Below are 24,725 nucleotides of genomic sequence, written 5' to 3' on the forward strand. Positions count from 1 at the left end.
TAATATTTATCCGTAGAATTGACTGACTTCTGACATGGACAATCCATCAATAACAATGTTTGCTTTCATATTCAATTTCTTACGTTATAAATGATTAAGAATACTATTTACATACAGGACAATGAAATAAAACAACACAACAAAACAAATTACTCACAGTTTAGTTGTTCCTTGCTACCTAACAGGTAGCACACTTTTTATATTTGTGGCGTTCACGAAGAAAAAAAAACCATTTCCAACTACAGAAATACGCGCGATCGCAAACACGATTTTAGGACAGGACTTATCACTAGGCGACTTATGTGAGAGCCCTAGAACACTCAGCGGCGTGTGTATTCCCGTGTTTATTTTTTCGCGTTCCCACAGATGATGATGATGACGAAGGCGACCACGGCGTAAATTAAGCCGAGGGTTTGGCTGCGGCTGCAGCAGCAGCGGCCGCAGCTTGAGCCTTCTCCTCGCGAATACGATCCTTCTTGAGCACACCGTAGTAAGCGCGCTTGTCGGCCGGTGTCTGGAAGCGACCATGACCCATCTTCGACGAAGTATCGATGAACTTAAGCTTGATCTGCTCGAGCGCGGAACGCTTGGTGTGCACCAACAGCGATTTGCGGAGCGTGATGACACGACGCTTGGCACCGATACAGCAACCCTTGATCATGATGAAGTCCTGGTTGATCTCTCCATAGAACGGGAAACCACCCATCGGTGTAATCGACTTGTCGGTCAGATCGTACTCGGTAGCAGCGCTGTTCTTGATAACCTGTTTCCGATTAGATTCAAAAGAAAAGCAACAACTGTTAGCTCTGTTTGTGCTTCAGTTAAATTTGTTCCCTCGGTTTATGTTAAGTTAATTTACAAAAAAAAATACCATCAGTCCTATCATTTGGTACACATAGTGTGTTCATTTCACATTGTTATAGTTTGATGTCGGCAATGTGTGTTAATCATCATAGTGTACTAGCGTAACTTCGAAAACGATGGTAATTCTATCATCTTTCCTTACCTTGCCATCCTTGGTGTGAATACCGGCGCCGAGGCGGTAGATCTTCTTGTTCAGCTCCGTACGATGATGGTAACCCTTCTGACCGGCACGGGCCACGGTGAAGGCGACACGGGACGGATGCCACGCACCGATACAAGCCACCTTACGCAGACCCTTGTGCGTCTTGCGCGGCAGCTTCTTGGTGTGCCAACGGCTGGTCACACCCTTGAAGCCCTTACCCTTGGTAACGGCCACGCAGTCGATCATCTCGTCCTGCGAGAACACCTGCGACACCGGGATTGGCTTCTCCAGGTGCTCCTTCACCCAGTTAACCTTATCCTCAATTGATCCACCGTTCAGCTGGATCTCGATAATATGGGCCTTCTTCTGACCTTGCTTGATCAGACGAATCTGCAGAGAAGTTAAAATAATTGAAATCCATGTTAGTCGAAAATTTGAAACTGAACATTGACTGAAAATTTAGTCGTCCACATCGATAGAAAGGGGTGTTGAGATGAAAAATAATGTAAGCAGTATGGTTTATCTCCGTGATCATCGCCCATGAGGACGTTGGTACAACGAAAGTTAAGGAATATACCGTTCATCGCCACGCGTCCGATTATAGGTCCCCCGAAAGAAACCTACTCGGTGGGGCAATTTGTTCTGCGACATCGAGGAACAGCCCTGGATTGAACTACCATTGCCGGCCCCCGAACGATGGATTTTCAGACAAGCTGAAAACCCCCGTGAGGTAACGGTCGTGTCGCGTAAATTTAAAACTACAATATACACTACTGTTCCTTACCTGCGAGTGAGCGATGACACGGATGAACTTGCAGTAGCGCACCATCTTCTTGAAGGTATCCTCAATCGACTTCTTACCCAGATCGTCGGTCCACTTCTTGGAAGCCTTGGTGAAGGCCTTCTTCTTGCTCGCGTGCCTTTTAAGAAACAAGAACATCCATGTGGCACATGGAAAAATAAAGGCCTTTGTCTGGCAGGGAGAGAGGATGTGGATGATCCAGTGCTCATAGACCGCTCTTTAACCCGATGAACCAATTTCGCACTCCATTGTAGGTTGCACCACGGACCACATAGAAACGGTGTATGGTGTGTAACCACTTTTCCTTTCGATTCGCCAGTAAGCGTAAAAGAGAAGAAAAGGGAACTGGCCTCATCGTGCACGGCGGTTGAACCATTCATCGCACACCGGCAGAGCGGAGGACGACATGTTCCCTCGGCATGGTCGCTAAACTTTCTCTACCAAAGATGGATCCAGCGGCAAACGCCTTCCTTCATCGTCGGCAGTAGAGTTCAAATGACCAACCGATAGAACCCTCTTGCAGTGATCGAAGGGCTTTACGATTATGTGATTAATATTATGGCAAAAGCTACATTTATGAATAATTTCGAAGGTACGAAATGAAATGTATCTTACGACAGCACATGCGACACAGTCACGATTCTAATATGCATCATCAGAAGGAAAGCAGCAGATGTGAATGTTTCGTACATGAATTTTCAGACATCTTGCCATTTAAGGTGTTGTATCATCAACAATGGATGAAGAAAGCGTGGACCGTTTTCGTCGCATGCGCTCTTATCGATCAACTATTTCCAAAAAGAATGATCGGAATCACAATTATGCGATCGCTTCAATGGTGTTCTTTGCACTACTTACCAATTCTTGTAGAATCGACGACGACACTCCTCCGACAAATGCTGTGCCCATACATTGCATAGGGCACGTGGTCCGAAAGGAGTTTCGATGTAACCAACTGCTCCAACGACGACCAGTGGAGGCGTTTCAAGAATCGTAACCGCTTCCACGACTTCCTTTTTGTTAATTTCTGAAAGAAAGCAACAAAAATACAAACATCCTAAGTGAACAAATCGCAGATCACCAATAATCTGAACAGAGTATTAAGTGAGACCACTTCGAATGTGTCTATCAGACAGCCCTAGTTCTAAACTGGTTTGTCATTCAAGATTTATCAGAATAATAACCGTAAGATATAAAAGTCATCATGTTAAACACATTCATGTGAAGAAGCATTCCTTAACCGAATATGTCTTCGCATCAACTTACTTGAACCCGGTCGGTCTGCTTCACGAACGATGTGCGTCATACCAGCCTTGTAGGCTAGGTACGCGGTGAGATGCACCGGTTTCGAGGCATCATCCTTCGGAAAAGCCTTCACGCGTCCCTGATGACGGGAGGCACGCTTCTTCGGGTAGAACGCCATGGAACCATGGCGTGGTGCAGAGAACTTACGATGAGACTGGAATGAAACGGAAAAGTGAGGTTAGATTGACACATCACAAGAAACGTGTCATTTTCACACAAAAAACGCACAGCATCTAAATGCACACAACAAACGTAATTAAGGCGAGATTACAGAGACCTAACAAAGGCACAATGTATTGATATGAAGAAAACATTAAATTATCAACGAGTTTTATCTAAGTTGAGCCGAGCACATGCTTTTTCTATACTACAAACGGCGAGGTTAGGTTTCACGACAGACCTTCACTGAAATTAACCTTCACTGAAAACTACATTCCAAATAGTAATTTATTGAACAAATTGCCTTGCGTTATACTTTTACACTTCACTTAAGGTGAACACTCTTTTCGTTATACTTTGTTAAGTTCTACTTACCATCTTGAGAGACACAAATGCTGCCTCCTTCCTTGGCGAAGAGCAAATTGGAAAAGGAATCGGAAACGCCGTGCTCGTCGGCAGAAGCTTCCTAGGCTTGTCACAAATAGCACTTCAACAGTTACTGCCATACAGGCGATTGACAGTGGCTTTTGACAGTTGTTATCCGCACGAAACCATTTGCAGATCGTTCGTAGGTAAATTGGTTGGGATTAAATGCGAGATACATGATTCATAATTACATTTAAATTAATAATAATTGATATGTCATCTGAAATGCATTCAATTCGAGTAAACTTTATATTTTCTTGATGAATACGTATAATATTGATCAACAGTAAATAATCATATCCTTCAAGTGCTTTTGATGTATCAAACTGTCAAATGAAGCGAAAGATTCGCACGAAATTTGAGGAACCTGGAAGGAGTAACCCTGGCGGCACAATTGTACGAATAGGCTAGCTGTCAAACCGATCAGCCTATGCTTCCCGTATGTAGATATGTGCGTGGTCGCGAGCGTGCCTGTCACCCAGCTCATCATCGTATCATTGGCTTGTGTGGCTTTGTACCTTGCGTTGTTTGGCTACAGGTTTCACTCTACGTTCGTGCCAAGTAGTTGCAGTTTGTGAAAAGTTTATCAAAGAGAACAGAACAACTGACCAAAGATTTGCAAGGAATATACACCTTCAAGTAAGTACTTATTACATACATTAGCTGGAACTGTTGAAAAAGTCACAGTTTCTATTAAACATGTACCATAACTATATTTCCAAATGGCACAGAAGGGAGCTACACTGCAGGAACCAGCAGCAACCGCAGGAAGACGATATCTACACACGGACAAACATCGAGGACGAGGACAATGCAATACTGGAAGTAGATGATCATTCCGGTGGGCATCATCATCATCATCCTGCGTTCGTCATGATAGGATGTTCCGATCGTGTGTCCCAGTTTCGGTCAGAATGCCTGACTAAAACTATTTTAAAGATTGTGCGGTAATGTATTGTAATATAAAAACTTTGTAGTGAAATAAAAATTGTAAACAACAAAAAGGATAAAAAATTATTTCAATTAATATTTAATAACCTTGAGAAATAATAATCATTATGAACCTTGGGGGAAGCATCCGAGCTGTCAATCTGAATTGTACGGATAGATCTTCTTCTTCGTACCCCTAATCGTACAATTGCAATTGCTCTAACCGGTGCGCTATCAGTACAATTGTGCTGCCAGGGAAACATTTGTTTTATTTATTTATACATTTCACAAAATGTAGAAGTACGTGTGCACAACTCACGAATCATTCTATTCTTCGACAATTTTTGCGTTATTAAGCATCATGCTACCCGAATCTTTGTCCACTATCATTTCTTTCCTACTAGTTCTGGTAATCTTCGCTTGCATCCTGCCATCTCCGGCCGACGGTGAACGATGGTGCGCGCAAAATCCTAAAGATACCATATTCCGCCGGCTAGGCACCAAAACTCCCTATCGGCATGTCCAGAACAAGGATGTACGAAAGATTGCCACAGTTGACGGTACTTAACCGAGGGAAGATGTGCAGGGAACTTTCAAATAGGATTTAAATCTCCGTTCTACTTCTCTTACCAGGATGCACCGTCAGTAAGATCTGGGGCTTATTTCGTCACGGTACGAGAAATCCATCGAAAAGCGTGATAGATCATATGCGTGAAACACTGCCGGAATTACAGCGCGACATCGTAGAACACGGACAACTGTGCCGAGATCAGTTGGAACTGTTCGAACGATGGCATCCCCGTATTAAGGTTGAAGACGCAAAACTACTTGTTCGCGAGGGCGGTGACGAACTGTATCGGCTTGGTGAAAGGTTTCGCAAAAGATTCGACAATTATCTTCCCGAACGTTATGACGGCAAGGTATTTCGTTTCAAATTTACCAAAACTGAACGTGCCGAATACAGTGCACGAAATTTTACGCGCGGGCTTTTTGGCCATGATGAACCTATCGAATATCCTGAGGCTGTACGGCGGGATCCGGTGCTTCGGTTTTACAAAGGCTGTGAGAAATGGAAAAGGCAGGTGAAGAAAAACCCTTACTCATACCGCGAGATGGATCGATTCGGTAGTTCGAAGGAAATGAGGAGGGTTATCGAGAAACTATCGAAACGGATAGGTACGTTCGTCAGTCCGGAGGAGGTGCACGCCATTTACCAGACGTGCGCTTTCGAAACTGCCTGGAATGAACGAGACCTTTCGCCCTGGTGTTTGCTGTTTGACAAGGAAAGCATCTCGGCGATGGAGTACAACGAAGATTTGAAATACTACTGGATCGATGGTTACGGGTACGAGCTTACCTATCACCAGGCATGTTCAGCGTTTGCCGATTTGTTCGAAAGCATGGAAGATGCGGATAGGCCTTCTTTTACTTTTTATTTCACCCACTCTGGCACGCTGCTGAAGTCGATTGCTTTTTTAAATCTGTACAAAGACAACGAAGCGCTCATGGCGCAACACTATCGCCACAAGCGGAAGTGGCGAGTAAGTCACATCGATGCGTTTGGATCGAATCTGTACTTTGTGTTGTACAAGTAAGTGAGTTGGTTAGTATTGCATGGTTTGGTTTGCTAATAAGTTCTATCTTGCAGATGCCCAAACGGAACACAACCGATCGCACTATACCACCAGGAAAGGCTCACGCATATTCCAGGCTGCCCGGATGATACACCGCTATGCAGTTATGACCATTTTAAGCAACTGTACGCTGAACGTATAGAACAGTGTGATTTGAATACCATGTGTTCCGAACCGCATGTGCCTAGTATGGTGAAAGATGAATTGTAAAGCTACATGCTCATGGAAGGGTAGATTTTATTTATTTTAAGCAATGTTGCACGGCCATAGTTTTATTTTTACCGGACGCTTTCGTCTGCCGCTTGGAAAAGCACCCAATGTTACAATGCTTAAATACACACTAAATACACTCAGAGCGATAAAGCAAAGCTAGCACAAACACACTAAGGCGTAACGTTTTCCGTATCAGTGATTTCTCCTGCTGATTGTGCAGCGCAAATTCTCTCTAATCAGTCAGTTGTTGACAAAATCAGGTATATCTTATCTCGCTTGCAACGATATGCAGAAATGTCCCAATAGCACGCATATGCCTTTCCGGCAGTAAGAGTTGACCGTGCAAAACATCGAAAGATGTTACAAATTGAGCAGTGAAATGAATTTCACAAATGTGGTGCTGGAAACACCGTTGATTGTGGAGAAATCAAGATTCAGCTCTACGGCGGTTCTTTTCTCGCAGCGACAAAACAGCCAGGAAGAGTACTGCGACGTAGTATATCATCACGCTGATGACCATTTTCGACCCAACTATGATCGGATCAGACTGAAGCGTTTATCAGTGTTGGATTTGTAAAGATTCACTACGTCAAACTGTACTTGTGAAAATCATTGAATGTAATATAGCCTTTCTTTCGTTCTCTCATGTTCCCACTCTCTCTCTATCAGATCGATGTGCGTTATTTGCCGGTGTGATATTAAGTACACTAACCAGCGGAAAACTCTGAAGTGTGACCATGCATTCCACGTGAAATGCATCAAGCAGTGGGTTGCGTTGCAGAACATATGCCCGATTTGCAGAGTTGAATTGTAGTAGGGCTATGTGGCTTACCTAATTGCACAATAAACACAGTTCAAATTGTTAGTTCACTACTGACGCTTCGTGGGGGTACAAGTTTTGTAGACTGTTACGTTATTTTATTTCCACAAAAGATTGCTATTTGCGAATCACTTCGTCGTGCGATATTTTATCTCATTTATACTAGTTTTTTAGCTTCAAAGAAGCTCTTAAGATGCCTCATCTGCCAGAAGCCCATTATCAGCAGCACCAGCGTTTGGGCAAGAGACCACCACAAAACCCGTTGATTTGTGCTATCGCTTGTTTGTCGGAAGCGTTCCTCGCGATACTAATAGTAAAAAAAAGATAGATACTTATGTTACTTGTGTATAGATTAAGAGGATGGAAATCGTTTCCTTTAGTTTTGCTACTTACTCTCTGATAGTTTTGCTCCTTAGTAATCTGGTCTACCTGGTCCAATAGTTGACGGATGCGTAGCTGCAGTTCGGTTAGTTTTTCCTTCTGTGCAACGTTGGCATAATCGATCGTATGCTCTCCGACCTGAATATCCAAATGCACCCGAAGCTGAGATCCACTGAACCACGCGGTACTGTTAGAATACATACACAGCACGTGTTCTCCGGGTATGTGAGAGGTGAAAGAGATGCGACCTGTGCGAAACCGATTAAAAATTTAGAAACCCCTTGCAAGGTACGCAACGCCCTTCTTTGCTAGCTTCAGATTCAGACCTTCGGAGCTGTATACACGGGACAGGATCGTCTTATCATCGGGATCCTTTATTTCGACGTGCATTCCAATTCCGGGAGAAGATGGCATAAATCCGCCAGACCGAGGATCGTACAGTTCCACCTTGTAGTTAGCTAAAATTGAATGTAAACAGTATTATCAGTGAACGACATGGCATTCTGCGATAAACTCTAGCGGTTGCTGCTTGTGTTGTGCCTCACCTACTACGGTTGTTTCATCTGGTATTTCTTCGATAAAACATTTGCGTTCCGTTTCGCCGATGTGAAAGTATAATCCATTCGACAGTGGCACTACGAGCAGTGACCCTAGCACTACCAACAATCTGCAACTTATCATTTTAAAGTACGGAAAAAGATGCCAGTTGTAGAAATACCAACTTTACCAAATTTAAGAAACGGGGCAATTTTCTGCCGACACGTCAATAGAAAGCAATTTTTTGACAGCAGGGAACGAAAACGTCATTCGAAGCCAAAGATGCATGCAACCAAGGTAGCCCGAAATCAACAAACAAATTCCAGAAAAGAGCAATTGATGGAATTGCTCCTTACAACAAATTGCCGCGTCGTTGTTGTAGGATGGTATATTAACTATTGATATGCACATAGTCAATATAAGCAATTTTAGTGAAATCTTTGAAGTCAAATCGAAACGGTGGGCACCGCAAAGTCGCCATATCCTAACAAACGTCAACACAAACCGAGCAGTCTGGAAGGGAAACATACATAAACACAGCTGTATATTTTAAGTGCTACGAAATGGATTTAATATTGCTCGCAGGAATCGCAACTGCCCTGCTCGTTGTTCTGATTACCCTTTTATTCCTCAACAAAAGCAAATCGAAGAGTGAAGGTATGGTATGTGTACGTAGGTAATCGCCAAAAACTAATCGAAATCCTTCGTCCTCTTTAGCGCCTCCCGCGGCACCAGCACCTGTCGAAGAGAATGTTCCACGTCGTGCACAAGTGGTGCGAAATCAAAGAAACCGTGCCAGAGTCGCCCAAATAGCTGAACCCGTGGACGGCTCAGAAGATGAAGATACTATACCCCAAGCGCAGCATGATTATGCAGGTGAAAAAATCGGCGCAAAAAAGCGAGCCAAACTGGAAGCTAAGGCTCAAAAAAAGACCGAACGCGAACATGAACTACGGCTTCGCGAGGAACAAAAAAAGCGAGATGCCCTGCTGGATGAGGAGCGCCGGAAACTGGCAGAAAAGGAAGAACAGGCGGAAAAGGATCGAGAACAAGCGGAACGACTGGCGAGAGAGGAGAAAGAACGGAAGGAACATGAAGAATATCTTATGATGAAGCAAGCATTTAGCGTTGAAGAGGAAGGCTTCGAAGAGGAGGATGCAGACGAGCAGCAGAATAGTCTGCAAGAGTTCATCAAATTTATTCAGGTACAGTGTTGGATCGAGAAGCAATGTGAAAAGAGCTTATACACTTTACAGCAACCCGTATATTCATTCGTTAACAGGATAACAAGGTCGTTGTGTTGGAAGATTTGGCTGTACAGTTTAAGCTGAAAGTCCAAGCAGTTATTGATAGAATCGGAGAGCTGCAAAAAGAGGAGCGAATTACCGGCGTGATCGACGATCGAGGTAAATTCATTTATGTGTCACAAGAGGAGCTAAAATCCGTAGCCAAGTTCATCAAGCAGCGAGGTCGTATCTCTATAACGGAGTTGGCGGAAAACAGTAACCAGCTTATACATCTAACCCCGATTGTAGCTTCCGAAAGCGCATAATAGCGCCAACTGTGGTGATATAGATGACTTATCGTAGACCGTTAAGTTAGTTGTTTTCTTGCAAGTTGCAAATATATTGGCTGGTTATCAATTACCATACGCGAGGTAGAGTAAACATTAGTCGGACTCTTCCATATCATCGTCATCGTCGTCTTCTTCCTCAGATGTTTCGTCCGGGTCGTTGATTTGTCTTTCACATTTCTCGCACTGGCAGAAGAAAAGGTAATATTCTTTTAATATCTTCTGCCGTGTATGGCGCGACCTCTGTACGTTGCACTCGTCTAGATAGGAAATGCAAATTTCTTCTCCGGGTTCTATGTCTCTCGTTGCCCTAAGCGCTAATACGTGGTTGGAGTTGGGAAACACAGTTTCAGCGTTCGGTGCGCAACTGTGGTTGATTTTACTTTGTGTAGCGTACAATGCTGAACCTTCATTATTAAGAAACGAACCAACGACGTCATCAATTTTGGTGTACAAATCATCGATCAGCTCGTCCACCGATTGACGCTCCTTATCGTCCATGTTGCATTCCGTAACGTTCTTTACCCAATCACCGAATGCGCTTGTGCCAATGCCTTGCCCATTTGTTCCTACCAGCGCAATAAGACTCTTGAAACCATCAGGCGTCAGCCATTGGAGCCGTTCGTCCGATTCCACATCAAATGCACTACAGAACAGCTTATACAACTCTTCGATCTGCGCAGTAAACTTTTCACCGAGCATTTTGTGGAATATAAACAGATCTTCGTTCACAGATTTGTGCACGAAATCTTGCAGTTGTGCTTGAAGCACTTGCGGATCTGCCGCCTGCCGAAACAAACCAACAATCTTCACAAACAACATAATGCCACAGGTTTCCGGTGGATAGTGCATCTTTCTGCAGGGAAAGGTAATCAATTTAATCCTTACAAATACATTTATATAGCTACAATGTCGCTTCCAAAGACTTACTTCCAAAACTCCACCAACACGTTCACTGGATGGTTTTCGTTGTGCACCTCCGCGTCCAAGCAAATTGCCGCATGGTATCGATTTTGAGCCGAGCTAAGACATTCATTGCTGCAGTATAACACACCACATCGTACACATTTTGTGTGATTGGCGAGATTCGCCTCCACCAGGCAACATTCCGCCCGTGGTAGCATAATATTCGGATCATTCGCCAACCGTTGTGCGTTTCGTTCGGCTGTTTCCAACGGGCGAAGACAGTTCTCGCACGCTAAATATCCATAGGCAGCATTCCATGAATATTGGCAGGACACAAGCGGTTGCTCTTCCAATATTGTAGTCCCTTCTGGAATCAGCTCAGTAGCGTACAACCCACGCCCTTTTTCAGCAGTTGTTTTAATGATAACATTCTCCATTGTTGGCCAACCCGCAAACGAACGTGCACGCGGTCTACCTACTGTTTTGACATTCGTACAGTGCAGCCAACTAGATTCACATTGGCATTGTTGCCAAAACATGCATGGACTGAAGAGGAAAATAAACGGTCCCTATTGTGCTGAACCTGAAACCGTTCGTACAAAAGTGCAGATATTGGCGTATGATTGAGAAAGTTACTATTTTTTATACAGAAATGATTAATGAAATATATATATTTTTCTGGAACAAGTGATATTTTTTTCCTATTTTTTGTCGTGCTTATACTCTGTGGTCTAACATTTAGTTTATTCATTTAGTTCCTTCTCTACTGTTACAAAAATGTGTCTAGCTACTTAAATTTATAATTCCACAATAAGCAACAAAAAGGTATTGCTTACGTCTAGTTTTTGAACACTGGCAACGCAACATTTTTCCAGTTTTCGGCCCATCTTAGTCCCTGAAACTGTTTTAAATGTTTCTGCATATTCTGCTTCACATTCGCTAAGGCAATGTTACTGGGAAAGTCATAGAACCAATGACCGATTTGCTCCGCCAGTTCCTGGTGGTGTTGGAAAACGAACCCATTTTCACCATGCTTCACTAGTTCGTCGATGCTGGAAAAGAAAAAGTGGTGTGCTAAGCATGAACAAGTTGAATAGATAACCCAATATACATACCAATCGAAGTGTACGGCACAAACCGGTAAACCAGAACCAAACATATCCACAACCTTCATGGGCAAATCGAGACCACTGGAACTGTAGTGTAAGCATACGCCCAAATCGCTACTAGCCAACAGTTTTGGATAGTCTTCATTTTCCAACCATGGCATTTCCAGAGTCACTCTTTTCCACGACTTTGCTTTGATAATTTTGCTATAATGTTCTTTCAATGGGCCTTTCCCGGTAATTATGCACACAATGTCTGGATAATGCAGTGGTTGCTCAAGAGCATCTCGCTCGTACTGATCTAGGGCGCTGATTAGCATGCTAAAATCTTCATCGGGTGTCCAGCTAGTACTGGACACTAGTAAACCTGGCCTTGAGTCACGAAATTTGACCTCTCCGTTTCGGTGCTTTATGGTAAACGCCGTACGTTCTACAATGCCTTCATCTTCTACATCATGTTCTGTGCGAAAAGCGCTTATGTGTTCCCCAAGGCGAAGAAAAACGTTATGTTTATCCCGAAGTAAGATACTCTGAAACTGCTGTGGTGGACGATCATACAAAACAGTTGCTCTGTGGAGAAATAATTATTACGAAAATCAGAACATAATTACGACCATTGCGATGCAAACCATTCATTTACCTAACGTTCCACCGGGTATAAAGATCTTCCTTCATTGCTTTAGTTACGCAGAAACTTTCGGCTGCCCTTGCCCCGAAGAATGCTTCTATCCGCTTTGCAATGCTTACGATAGGAGAATCTGGAGAATCGAGGGCCAGAATCGAGTACGTGTAGTTGTGCCAATCAATTATAAGCTTCGAGCGAGCAAACAAGCAATACAGGTATGCAACAATAACGGCAGGGATTGCCGGAGGGTTCTGGCAAAGTATAAACTTTGGTCTCGGAATGCTGATCAGAGTGATCAGTAAACCTAGCGCTTGCCATACTGTCTTAAAGAGGTATTTTAAAATGTTCGGTAATTCTAGCTCTGGAAACGGGTTTAATTCGTGTATTCGCACATTCGGACTAGATCTGATTTCATCCAACGGTGACGAATGCACGTAACCAATGAAGTCTACCGAGAAATCGTTTTCCGACAGGCTTTTCACATGGTACTGCATACGGGGACTTCGACCAATGTCTCCCAGCACGATAACGCACGCATTTTGAACTTTATTCCTTTCGCTCATGATATCGCTTATCAATGCACTTCCAAATTGATCAAAACATTCTTAACTTGAACGTGGCGCAATAAACTGTTGTGTGTTTTGGTTGTCAAAGAGCTGCGGAGCTTTGTGATGCTGCTTGCTTGAAAATTATTCCCATAGATGTATTCACCAAATTAAATACGCCACAGCGATGCACAATAGCTAAACAAATGAGATAAATTTGCTCGTCCGTGTTTGTTTTTCATAATTCATGACGACCAAGACCGCCTAGCCGTGATCCGTCGAATCAGCAACATCACGAACGTTTATTGAGTTGGTGAAAATTTGGGGTCACAAATTTAGATCAATTTCAGAGCATATTCAATGCAAGTGAGCAAGTTTGTGAACTAACGACGCATATACGACATATTACTAAAATTTTCAACATTTATTTTACTTTACTAAATTGTACATAGGATCCGGTTGTAAAAGAAGCGTAATTAATGTGCTCCAAAAATGCGTGCAGTTTCATAAAAATGTATCTAATTCAAACGCGTTGTCCAACCGCTCTAAATCATCAAACGTCATGTGGTGTAATTAGCTGTCATTTAGCTTTTTGAATTATTGCAGTTTAATATTGCAATACTCAACGGTTTTCAGCTTCTGGCATTCACAATCATACCAGAGTTGGCTTGATGAGCATCGAAGCAGACATTTTGCCAGGCGAGCGTAGAGTTGCGAAAGAAGTGTTGTTGTAAGAAGAGTAGAGTAGCATTTTATAATTTTAAAGTGTCTCCAGCCATGTTTTCCATACGCGGGGCCCATATTTTGGTTTGCACGGAAGAAAGTGATAAAACATGGTTGAAAATAAAAATAAATACCAACCGAGTCACAATTGGCGCTCACCCGCTGAATTACATTCGTTTGCATACGTCGAACGCCGAGCGGCTGCATTGTAAAATTTTTGCCGATTCGGCTAACTCGGTAAGGAAAAAGATCTGTGCATGATTAGTTGCTTTTTTGTGTACATGGAAATTGATTGCTTCTTGTGGTTTTTAGGTGATTATCGAAAATAAATCTCTGCGAAACCCTATTCATGTGAACGGCGTCTGTGTCGAGAGTGCGGCGAAATTAAATGACAAAGATAGATTCGAGGTGGCGGGTTCCACATTTTTGTGGAATTTCAATCCTGAGCACATTAAAGTGGTGTCCAAGCCAACAAAGCATCCTAACTGGCGTAGGAAAACGGTCACTATGAAGCGCATAAGAAGCACAGGAGACATTACAAAGCAAAGTTTCATCAAAGTACCACGAGCTGTTGGTTTAATGCTGGATGAATTTCGGAAACGCCGAACAATTCACAGGTAAGCTTTTTTTCTATCTGCACGTATGTATGTTTGTTGTAGGGTAGTTTTCAGAACTGCTGTAGTCCCTGATTATCCCTACATTTGCACTCACATTTGCACGTTTTCGACTGTGAACATCCAGAGACTCGACACCAAATTATCGCGGCGTTTTGCTTGAGCGAACGTTCGTTCCTGCTATATAGTAGATTTCATTGTAAATTTGTATGTTACCATATTTGGCTTCAGCATCGTGTTATCTCATATTTATAATAAAACCTTACTGTTCTCTGAAAAGTTTAGCCAAGATAACATCGTTATTAAATCAAAGCCCAATTGTATGTGTTAATGCTGTTTCAAACAACGCAAAGACATTTTTATGTTGTATCAGTGAAACGAGCAGTACTTACTTGTTTAATCAGAAAGAGCAGCAGAACTGTCTCTTGTCCACTCAATGATTCATCAGTGGGCTGATGTGTTTAAATGATCTATTGACTGGGATTGAAATATATTATTTAAAACGTTGTGTGTCGCCACCAGCTGCGCGCCCGGTGCATACACGTTCTTCAAACGTGTTACAAAGAAATAGCGTTAGCAATGTTTACATCTGTCGTCTCTGATTTGGCTTGATTGGCGTCGAATGGATTTACATCGTGCGGGGTTATTCTCATTACATTACCAACCCACCAGAGCCTAGAGCCTGGCGGGGATAATCATTGGTACGACAGTGGGTTCATCGTATAGTTCGTAGAGCTCATCATTATAACGGCTCCTCCATTGTCTTTCACACATAACCATTTTCATAATCCTTATGAGAATGAGATCCTTTCAACCGTGGTCAAGAAAGTTTGTAAGGACAAGGGTCAATTCTAAGAGGCGTTTAAGTACTGGAACTATATATAGGCTAGGTCCAGCCTGTATATAATATATGTAATTATAAGGGAAATATGTCTATTAACAATGAATGTTGATGTATTTGTACTTTGTATTCATTTACTTTATATTTTTATTTAGCACATTGTCTGAGCAATTCTTTTCGAAAGATGTTAACCTACCAGATTGCGAGGAAGTTGAGACAAACGCTCCCACGGAAATTGATCTCAGTATGGAAGCAGCGTTAAATATTACTACATCATCCGAATTAGCATCCTGTATAACACCACAAAATCAAAAGGAAAACATTATGCCCGTCCGTATGAAAGCACAACATAACGGCGACACTTCACTCACTCCCCAAATATCGGCAACAAAGAGACGACACCTAGCCTGCCATATATCTGCACATAATTTAATTGACTTAACAACACCTCCTACCAAGCCGCGGGCTACTACCGTAGGACGTAAACCATTTTCCAGTCAAAGCAAAGCAGTACAATCTCCTCGGGTTACGGATATGGTAAATATAGTAACGCCAAGCCCGAAAAGTGTCAGCAGAACACCAAACTCTTCGAAGGCCGCAGCATCAACGCCCAAGACAACACTACTGAAATCGGCCATTAAAAATTCACCCATTAAAAAAGCAGTACAATCTCCTCGGGTTACGGATATGGTAAACATAGTAACGCCAAGCCCGAAAAGTGTCAGCAGAACACCAAACTCTTTGAAGGCCGCAGCATCAACGCCTAAGACAACACTGCTGAAATCGGCCATTAAAAATTCACGAGCACGTGACCTACCAGATGCAAAGAATACATCCATACCTTTAATATCAATAAAGAAAGCATCGAATGTTAAATTGAATACGTCGCGTGCCAATACACCAAAATTAACCCCGGCTTCTACGAAAAGTTCCGGCAAATTAAGGAAACATCTTATATCGACACTGAGCGAGAAGAAAGGAGATAGTTTGTTAAAAACGGATTCTCCAGCACCAATAATAAATCCAGGAACATTTAGCAAACACTCTACACCAACAATCGTGAAAGGCTACAGAACTCCGAAGAGAGGAAACTTCTCTGCAACTCCGAAGATTCAGCCTCCCGTACAGTGCAATAGTCGTGAATCTGATAATGGCGAAATTAATGTAAACATGGAAAATACCACCATAGAAGGATGTGCCAGTTCTGTGCAAATTATTGATGTACAATCAATAATAAAGAAACCGAATCAGACTACACAAATACGATCGGCTAAATACTCGGATATAACTCCACATGAATCATTTGTGGATGGCATAATACCTGTTGTTTTGACATCAGAAGATAATGTGCTATTGTTACAGACTGAAAGCATACCACTGCCAGCTGACATATTTCACGACGAGTTGATTTCCATTAACAATATGCCAACAAACTTAAATCCTAATCGCAATTCATGTTCATCGATCGTTGCGAGAGTTGCCACCGATGCAACCGACATACGCAAAACAATGAGTGAGTTCAGCAGCTTATCTGGAAGTCCTTTATGTCATTTTAGTCATAAACTGGCTAAATCCAACATTCAATCTGAAGAGGATGTAACTATAGATGAGTTCGAATCCGATGCCGATGCCGAAAAAGATGCTGATGAACATGAAATGTTGACGAGTAATGATTTAGCATCACCCGTACAACAGGATATAGTTAGCACGCCCGAGCTGAGACATTCATGGCGACATACTAGAAAATGTATAGGCAGCGCTTTTACATCTTTAAATACTTCACGACCGCAATTAGATCTAACCGCTGAAATAGATGAAAGTTTAGTGTTCATTGAAGATGAGGACACTGGATCCGATCACAATGAACTTTACAACATGGAGTGCTCTAAAGCAATATCTAGGATGAATGAACAAATTGTTTTACACCAACCACCACCCGTAAATAATCACAGAACAGCGCCTATTGAAAACATACCAGAAGCATCTGTACCAATTTTAGAATCAACGACAGATTTTCCTTCTCATAGGTATGGCTACTTGGAGGATTGTAATTTTACAATTTCATGACACATGTCGTATATTGTAATATGATTTGGTTTGTTTCAGTTCTTCGGATGTGACGGCTAATCCCGGTGCATATAATAATGCCTTCATTAAAAAGGATGATACCATATGTCAGATTCTGAAGACGCGCACATCTAAGCACAATCTGAATAACTTCAAAAAAGACGAAGAGATACTGGAGACGATGGACGTCTTGCCTGTAGCTGATACTGACTCAGTCTTAGAATCAACCTCGGATGTAGTCTCTAGAAGGTATAATAGAAATACGAAGCGTTGTAATTTGTCTTGCCAGGAGACTTGCTACTTACCAATATATGATTATGCATATTTTAGTTCTCTTGAAGAGGAGACTGTTGATCACGATGCACATAATAATCGCTCCATGAAAAGCGACAATGCCACAGATCAGAATTTGGAGGCGCGCAAATCAGTGCACAATCTAAATTTCTCAGAAGAAGCCGAAGAGTTGCTGGAGGAGATGGAGGTCGCATCTGTAGCCGATAATGGCCTAGTCTCAGAATCAACATCAGATGTGCTCTCTAGAAGGTATGGTAGAAATGTGAAGCATTGTAATTTGTGGTGCAATGAGACATGTTGCAGAATAATATACGATTATGTATGTTTCAGTTCTTTTGAAAGGGAAACGGATGATCCCGATGCGCATAACGATGTTTCCTTTAAAAAGGACAATGCGACAGATCGGAATTTGGAGGCGCGCACATCAGTGCACAATCTAAATTTCTCAGAAGAAGACGAAGAGATCCTGGAGGAGATGGAGGTCGCTCCTGTTGCCGATAATGGCCCAGTCGCAGAATCAACATCAGATGTGCTCTGTAGAAGGTATGGTAGAAATGTGAAGCATTGTAATTCGTGGTGCAATGAGACATGTTGCAGAATAATATTCGATCATGCATATTTTAGTTCTCTTGAAGAGGAGACTGTTGATCACGATGCACATAATGATCTCTCCATGAAAAGCGACAATGCCACAGATCAGAATTTGGAGGCACGCAAATCAGTGCACAATCTAAATTTCTCAGAAGAAGCCGAAGAGTTGCTGGAGGAGATGGCGGTCGCACCTGTAGCCGATAATGGCCCAGTCGTAGAATCAACATCAGATGTGCTCTCTAGAAGGTATGGTAGAAATGTGAAGCATTGTAATTTGTGGTGCAATGAGACATGTTGCAGAATAATATTCGATTATGTATGTTTCAGTTCTTTTGAAAGGGAAACGGATGATCCCGATGCGCATAACGATGTTTCCTTTAAAAAGGACAATGCGACAGATCGGAATTTGGAGGCGCGCACATCAGTGCACAATCTAAATTTCTCAGAAGAAGACGAAGAGATCCTGGAGGAGATGGCGGTCGCTCCTGTTGCCGATAATGGCCCAGTCGCAGAATCAACATCAGATGTGCTCTGTAGAAGGTATGGTAGAAATGTGAAGCATTGTAATTCGTGGTGCAATGAGACATGTTGCAGAATAATATTCGATTATGCATATTTCAGTGCTCTTGAAGAGGAGACTGTTGATCACGATGCACATAATGATCCCTTCATGAAAAGCGACAACGCCACAGATCAGAATTTGGAGGCACGCAAATCAGTGCACAATCTAAATTTCACAGAAGAAACCGAAGAGTTGCTGGAGGAGATGGAGGTCGCATCTGTAGCCGATAATGGCCTAGTCTCAGAATCAACATCAGATGTGCTCTCTAGAAGGTATGGTAGAAATGTGAAGCATTGTAATTTGTGGTGCAATGAGACATGTTGCAGAATAATATACGATTATGTATGTTTCAGTTCTTTTGAAAGGGAAACGGATGATCCCGATGCGCATAACGATGTTTCCTTTAAAAAGGACAATGCGACAAATCGGAATTTGGAGGCGCGCACATCAGTGCACAATCTAAATTTCTCAGAAGAAGACGAAGAGATCCTGGAGGAGATGGAGGTCGCATCTGTAGCCGATAATGGCCTAGTCTCAGAATCAACATCAGATGTGCTCTCTAGAAGGTATGGTAAAAATGTGAAGTATTGTTATTGTGTTGTCATGAGACATGTTGCAGAATAATATTCGATTATGCATATTTCAGTGCTCTTGAAGAGGAGACTGTTGATCACGATGCACATAATGATCCCTTCATGAAAAGCGACAATGCCACAGATCAGAATTTGGAGGCACGCAAATCAGTGCACAATCTAAATTTCTCAGAAGAAGCCGAAGAGTTGCTGGAGGAGATGGCGGTCGCACCTGTAGCCGATAATGGCCTAGTCTCAGAATCAACATCAGATGTGCTCTCTAGAAGGTATGGTAGAAATGTGAAGCATTGTAATTTGTGGTGCAATGAGACATGTTGCAGAATAATATACGATTATGTATGTTTCAGTTCTTTTGAAAGGGAAACGGATGATCCCGATGCGCATAACGATGTTTCCTTTAAAAAGGACAATGCGACAGATCGGAATTTGGAGGCACGCAAATCAGTGCACAATCTAAATTTCTCAGAAGACGAAGAGATCCTGGAGGAGATGGAGGTCGCTCCTGTTGCCGATAATGGCCCAGTCGCAGAATCAACATCAGATGTGCTCTGTAGAAGGTATGGTAGAAATGTGAAGCATTGTAATTCGTGGTGCAATGAGACATGTTGCAGAATAATATACGATTATGTATGTTTCAGTTCTTTTGAAAAGGAAACGGATGATCCCGATGCGCATAACGATGTTTCCTTTAAAAAGGACAATTCGACAGATCGGAATTTGGAGGCGCGCACATCAGTGCATAGTCTGAATAACGTCAAAAAAGACGAAGAGATCCTGGAGGAGATGGGAGTCACATCTGCAACCGAGAATGTCCCAGTCTTGGAATCAATCTCATATGTGGTTTCTAGAAGGTATGGTAGAAATGTGAAGCGTTGTTGTAATTGCATAACATGTTGCTAACCAATATGTGATTATGTATATTTCAGTGCTCTTGAAGAAGAGAGTGGTAATCTCGAAGCAAATAATGATGCTTCCATTAAAAGGGATAATTCTACCGATCGGAATTTGGAGGCGCGCAAATCAGTGCACAATCTAAATTTCTCAGAAGAAGCCGAAGAGATGCTGGAGGAGATGGAGGTGGCACCTGTAGCCGATAATGGCCCAGTCGCAGAATCAACATCAGATGTGGTTTCAAGAAGGTATGGTAGAAATGTGAAGTATTGTTATTGTGTTTTCATGAGACATGTTGCAGAATAATATTCGATTATGCATATTTCAGTGCTCTTGAAGAGGAGACTGTTGATCACGATGCACATAATGATCCCTTCATGAAAAGCGACAATGCCACAGATCAGAATTTGGAGGCGCGCAAATCAGTGCACAATCTAAATTTCTCAGAAGAAGCCGAAGAGTTGCTGGAGGAGATGGAGGTCGCACCTGTAGCCGATAATGGCCCAGTCGCAGAATCAACATCAGATGTGCTCTCTAGAAGGTATGGTAGAAATGTGAAGCATTGTAATTTGTGGTGCAATGAGACATGTTGCAGAATAATATTCGATTATGTATGTTTCAGTTCTTTTGAAAGGGAAACGGATGATCCCGATGCGCATAACGATGTTTCCTTTAAAAAGGACAATGCGACAGATCGGAATTTGGAGGGGCGCACATCAGTGCATAGTCTGAATTCCTTTAAAAAAGATGAAAAGATACTGGAGGAGATGGAGGGCTTGCCTAGAGCCAATAATGAACCAGTCTTAGAATCAAACTCAGTTGGCCACTCCACAAGGTATGAATGACATTTGAAGCATTGTAATTGTAATATAATGCTCAAAGCTTTGCAATATCATGAGGTTTGTTGCTAACCAATATATGATTCCGTATATTTTAGTTATCTAAGGCTGGAAGAGGAAATGGCTGATTGCGATACACATAGTGCGAAGAAAGACCCAACATCCGATTTGCAACAGGTCAACGAAGATGCATCGAAAACAGAGTAAGAAGAATACATTAACGATGTGTGAAAACATGTTAGCTCAAAATTCTAATCTTTGCTCATTTGCTGCTTCCATTCCAAAAGGGATCATTCCACAGAACAGTTTCCTACAATAGACTCATCGTTGCAGAGTGTCATATGTCATGAAAAGGACGATCATTTACAAAAAGCAAATGTTGCAAGCCCTGAAATGCAACAGTCAACTCCGAGAGTTTCCAAACGGCGCTTATATTCTAAAAACATCTTTTCAAGTCCAACTCTCGATCATACGATAGAAGAAATCCCGCGTTCCGTCAGTAATGTAGAATATTTCGGAATATTAACAACTTTGACACACAAAGCAAACAAATCGGAAAACGCTCAAGTAGACAGTGGAGATAAAGTAACACGCAAAAATCTTCCCAAAAGGGCTTGTAGAGAGAAAATTGTGAACCTTTCGGAAAAATTTTTAAGCGGCCCTTCCCCTGTGCCAAAGTTAGTTAAATCTAAATTGATCGATCAAGATACTCAGCACGATGATACCAACGAACACCACGACAAAACTATTGTCATTGACGAACAGTCAGTTATCCAAAATCCGCCGAAACCAACAGTAGCCAGAAAGGGGCGGTCACGAAAAAAAGCTCCGGAAACAGATGTTTCAGTTTTACAGCAACTCGATTCAATATCAGTAACTGAAGGAGAGACAGCTATAGTGAATAATGTATTTTTGGGGCAAACAAAATCGCAAAACGACACATCGGTTGGAGTGAGAAGGGGTCGGGGCCGAAAGAAGGCTCCTGCAGCTGAAGACTCCGTTTCAAAGCAATCCGATGCAGTGCCAGTTACTGACGGAGAGGATATAAGCGATAAAAATTTGCTTTTGGAGCAAACCAAAACGCAAAACGACACACCGGTTGGAGTGAGAAGGGGTCGGGGCCGAAAGAAGGCTCCTGCAGCTGAAGACTCCGTTTTAAAGCAATCCCAATCTGTACCAGTTACTCACGGAGAGGATATAAGCGATAAAAATTTGCTTTTGGAGCAAACCAAAACGCAAAACGACACACCGGTTGGAGTGAGAAGGGGTCGGGGCCGAAAGAAGGCTCCTGTAGCTAAAGACTCCGTTTCAAAGCAATCCGATGCAGTGCCAGTTACTGACGGAGAGGATATAAGCGATAAAAATTTGCTTTTGGAGCAAACCAAAACGCAAAACGACACACCGGTTGGAGTGAGAAGGGGTCGGGGCCGAAAGAAGGCTCCTGCAGCTGAAGACTCCGTTTTAAAGCAATCCCAATCTGTATCAGTTACTCACGGAGAGGATATAAGCGATAAAAATTTGCTTTTGGAGCAAACCAAAACGCAAAACGACACACCGGTTGGAGTGAGAAGGGGTCGGGGCCGAAAGAAGGCTCCTGCAGCTGAAGACTCCGTTTTAAAGCAATCCCAATCTGTACCAGTTACTCACGGAGAGGATATAAGCGATAAAAATTTGCTTTTGGAGCAAACCAAAACGCAAAACGACACACCGGTTGGAGTGAGAAGGGGTCGGGGCCGAAAGAAGGCTCCTGCAGCTGAAGATTCCGTTTTAAAGCAATCCCAATCTGTAGCAGTTACTCACGGAGAGGATATAAGCGATAAAAATTTGCTTTTGGAGCAAACCAAAACGCAAAACGACACACCGGTTGGAGTGAGAAGGGGTCGGGGCCGAAAGAAGGCTCCTGCAGCTGAAGACTCCGTTTTAAAGCAATCCCAATCTGTATCAGTTACTCACGGAGAGGATATAAGCGATAAAAATTTGCTTTTGGAGCAAACCAAAACGCAAAACGACACACCGGTTGGAGTGAGAAGGGGTCGGGGCCGAAAGAAGGCTCCTGCAGCTGAAGACTCCGTTTCCAAGCAATCCGACCCTGTGTCGGTTAATGATAGGGAATCAACAATCGCTGATAATGTAAATTTTGAACAAAAGGAGGAGATGGCAAAGGACACAGCTGCGGTCGTAAGAAGAGGTCGAACGCTAAAAAAAGTTGTTGAAGTATCGCCTCTTAGAACAGGAAGAAGGCGTAAGATAAACGTGGACGCTCTTGAAGATAAAGTTATGGATGAAATTGAAATTCCTCATGAGACGAAACGGACAAGACGTGTGGTGTAACTCAAGAAGAAGATTACGATAAAATAACCGAAGGTACACATGAAAGATGAACGATGAACGAAACGAAAAAAAACAAGGCGGTGAGAGTATTTCCGACTCTTATATCGTAGGCAACAATGTGGCTGAAAACATTAATACAACATTACCGAGAATGAAGATTACAATCTCTACAATCTCAATTTCAACGGAACTGAACCGAGCAAGTTAAAAGTATCACTGTTTCCTCGTTTGACAATCCATTTTTTACTGTAGTTTATATCTTATCTATTGACGTTATGCTACTGACCGTGTTATTTTGTTTATCTATAACTTGTAAAAAATATTTATATAAATCATTTTAATTCATAACGGTATAAGGTGTTATTTATATGGGATGGTTTGCATATTGATATGCTCTAAAAATAATCATTTTTTTTAGTTTTCCGGTAATAATTTCTAAATCCATGATCCACGTACCCTTTTAGCCAGCCATGTTCGAGAGGAAGATATTAAAAAGGATTTTTGGGCCCCGTAGTTCTAATTAACGCTGCTTTATATTTATTTTATTTATATGTCGCCTTAACTCAAAGCCATGTTCATTTTGTAGCTTTTCAAAATTGAGATGTTTTTATTCGAAATAATTAACAGGTTGGCTGATAAGTCCCCGGTCTAACAAAGAAAAACACATTTTTTGTCAAAATTCGTTTTTATTATTCAACATAGTTCCCTTCAAGAGCGATACAACGATTATAACGACCTTCCAATTTTTTGATACCATTTTGGTAGTACTCCTTCGGTTTTGCCTCAAAATAGGCCTCAGTTTCGGCGATCACCTCTTCCTTGCAGCCAAATTTTTTCCCTCCGAGCATCCTTTTGAGGTCTGAGAACAAGAAAAAGTCGCTGGGGGCCAGATCTGGAGAATACGGTGGGTGGGGAAGCAATTCGAAGCCCAATTCATGAATTTTTGCCATCGTTCTCAATGACTTGTGGCACGGTGCGTTGTCTTGGTGGAACAACACTTTTTTCTTCTTCATATGGGGCCGTTTTGCGCGCGATTTCGACCTTCAAACGCTCCAATAACGCCATATAATAGTCACTGTTGATGGTTTTTCCGTTCTCAAGATAATCGATAAAAATTATTCCATGCGCATCCCAAAAAACAGAGGCCATTACTTTGCCAGCGGACTTTTGAGTCTTTCCACGCTTCGGAGCCGGTTTACCGGTCGCTGTCCACTGAGCCGACTGTCGATTGGACTCAGGAGTGTAGTGATGGAGCCATGTTTTATCCATTGTCACATATCGACGCAAAAACTCGGGTGTATTACGAGTTAACAGCTGCAAACACCGCTCAGAATCATCAACACGTTGGTGTTTTTGGTCAAATGTGAGCTCGCGCGGCACCCATTTTGCACAGAGCTTCCGCATATCCAAA

General features: G+C 42.4%; 10 protein-coding genes across 11 annotated transcripts; 6 read left to right on the plus strand and 4 right to left on the minus strand.

The window, feature by feature from the left end:
- Positions 1–153: 153 nt before the first annotated feature.
- Positions 154–3,761, minus strand: LOC128309416 (60S ribosomal protein L3). Its single transcript, XM_053045795.1, has 6 exons — positions 3,648–3,761; positions 3,075–3,267; positions 2,667–2,835; positions 1,791–1,926; positions 1,007–1,396; positions 154–763 (listed from the first exon to the last, which is right to left on the minus strand). Exons 1-6 carry the CDS (start codon positions 3,648–3,650, stop codon positions 401–403), a joined length of 1,254 nt encoding a protein of 417 aa, XP_052901755.1. The 5' UTR covers positions 3,651–3,761; the 3' UTR covers positions 154–400.
- A 1,130-nt stretch (positions 3,762–4,891) lies between these two features.
- Positions 4,892–6,476, plus strand: LOC128296730 (multiple inositol polyphosphate phosphatase 1). The gene is made up of 3 exons (XM_053032210.1): positions 4,892–5,188; positions 5,262–6,219; positions 6,277–6,476. The coding sequence occupies exons 1-3, from the start codon at positions 4,990–4,992 to the stop codon at positions 6,470–6,472; spliced, it is 1,353 nt and encodes a 450-aa protein (XP_052888170.1). The 5' UTR covers positions 4,892–4,989; the 3' UTR covers positions 6,473–6,476.
- Positions 6,477–6,844: 368 nt separating this feature from the next.
- Positions 6,845–7,320, plus strand: LOC128296732 (uncharacterized). Of its 2 annotated transcripts, none has more exons than XM_053032212.1 (2): positions 6,845–7,048; positions 7,145–7,320. In XM_053032212.1, exons 1-2 carry the CDS (start codon positions 6,855–6,857, stop codon positions 7,287–7,289), a joined length of 339 nt encoding a protein of 112 aa, XP_052888172.1. In that variant the 5' UTR covers positions 6,845–6,854; the 3' UTR covers positions 7,290–7,320. The 2 variants fall into 2 exon arrangements, with proteins under 2 accessions (XP_052888172.1, XP_052888173.1); XM_053032213.1 differs by having other exon boundaries at positions 6,845–7,039.
- A 53-nt stretch (positions 7,321–7,373) lies between these two features.
- Positions 7,374–8,428, minus strand: LOC128297298 (transmembrane emp24 domain-containing protein eca). The gene is made up of 4 exons (XM_053032919.1): positions 8,222–8,428; positions 8,003–8,134; positions 7,689–7,924; positions 7,374–7,602 (listed from the first exon to the last, which is right to left on the minus strand). Exons 1-4 carry the CDS (start codon positions 8,355–8,357, stop codon positions 7,453–7,455), a joined length of 654 nt encoding a protein of 217 aa, XP_052888879.1. The 5' UTR covers positions 8,358–8,428; the 3' UTR covers positions 7,374–7,452.
- A 142-nt stretch (positions 8,429–8,570) lies between these two features.
- Positions 8,571–9,864, plus strand: LOC128304600 (DDRGK domain-containing protein 1). Its single transcript, XM_053041809.1, has 3 exons — positions 8,571–8,870; positions 8,931–9,418; positions 9,496–9,864. The coding sequence occupies exons 1-3, from the start codon at positions 8,777–8,779 to the stop codon at positions 9,763–9,765; spliced, it is 852 nt and encodes a 283-aa protein (XP_052897769.1). The 5' UTR covers positions 8,571–8,776; the 3' UTR covers positions 9,766–9,864.
- LOC128304593 (histone-lysine N-trimethyltransferase SMYD5) lies at positions 9,493–11,165 on the minus strand. The gene is made up of 2 exons (XM_053041798.1): positions 10,717–11,165; positions 9,493–10,642 (listed from the first exon to the last, which is right to left on the minus strand). The coding sequence occupies exons 1-2, from the start codon at positions 11,127–11,129 to the stop codon at positions 9,883–9,885; spliced, it is 1,173 nt and encodes a 390-aa protein (XP_052897758.1). The 5' UTR covers positions 11,130–11,165; the 3' UTR covers positions 9,493–9,882.
- Positions 11,166–11,417: 252 nt separating this feature from the next.
- LOC128304581 (chitobiosyldiphosphodolichol beta-mannosyltransferase) lies at positions 11,418–13,039 on the minus strand. Its single transcript, XM_053041787.1, has 3 exons — positions 12,439–13,039; positions 11,808–12,368; positions 11,418–11,744 (listed from the first exon to the last, which is right to left on the minus strand). The coding sequence occupies exons 1-3, from the start codon at positions 12,984–12,986 to the stop codon at positions 11,531–11,533; spliced, it is 1,323 nt and encodes a 440-aa protein (XP_052897747.1). The 5' UTR covers positions 12,987–13,039; the 3' UTR covers positions 11,418–11,530.
- Positions 13,040–13,638: 599 nt separating this feature from the next.
- LOC128304611 (uncharacterized) lies at positions 13,639–14,576 on the plus strand. The gene is made up of 2 exons (XM_053041820.1): positions 13,639–13,928; positions 14,004–14,576. The coding sequence occupies exons 1-2, from the start codon at positions 13,746–13,748 to the stop codon at positions 14,310–14,312; spliced, it is 492 nt and encodes a 163-aa protein (XP_052897780.1). The 5' UTR covers positions 13,639–13,745; the 3' UTR covers positions 14,313–14,576.
- A 779-nt stretch (positions 14,577–15,355) lies between these two features.
- On the plus strand, positions 15,356–16,282 carry LOC128309777 (myosin-G heavy chain-like). Its single transcript, XM_053046249.1, has 2 exons — positions 15,356–16,131; positions 16,275–16,282. Exons 1-2 carry the CDS (start codon positions 15,393–15,395, stop codon positions 16,280–16,282), a joined length of 747 nt encoding a protein of 248 aa, XP_052902209.1. The 5' UTR covers positions 15,356–15,392.
- A 373-nt stretch (positions 16,283–16,655) lies between these two features.
- On the plus strand, positions 16,656–23,381 carry LOC128309787 (uncharacterized). The gene is made up of 16 exons (XM_053046262.1): positions 16,656–16,893; positions 16,942–17,173; positions 17,253–17,462; positions 17,544–17,756; positions 17,838–18,050; positions 18,132–18,344; positions 18,426–18,638; positions 18,720–18,932; positions 19,307–19,519; positions 19,613–19,810; positions 19,892–20,104; positions 20,180–20,392; positions 20,473–20,685; positions 20,767–20,979; positions 21,082–21,186; positions 21,271–23,381. Exons 1-16 carry the CDS (start codon positions 16,656–16,658, stop codon positions 23,312–23,314), a joined length of 5,157 nt encoding a protein of 1,718 aa, XP_052902222.1. The 3' UTR covers positions 23,315–23,381.
- Positions 23,382–24,725: the final 1,344 nt, after the last annotated feature.

The sequence above is a fragment of the Anopheles moucheti genome, chromosome 2 (assembly GCF_943734755.1).
Source record: "Anopheles moucheti chromosome 2, idAnoMoucSN_F20_07, whole genome shotgun sequence".
Classification (NCBI taxonomy): domain Eukaryota; kingdom Metazoa; phylum Arthropoda; class Insecta; order Diptera; family Culicidae; genus Anopheles; species Anopheles moucheti.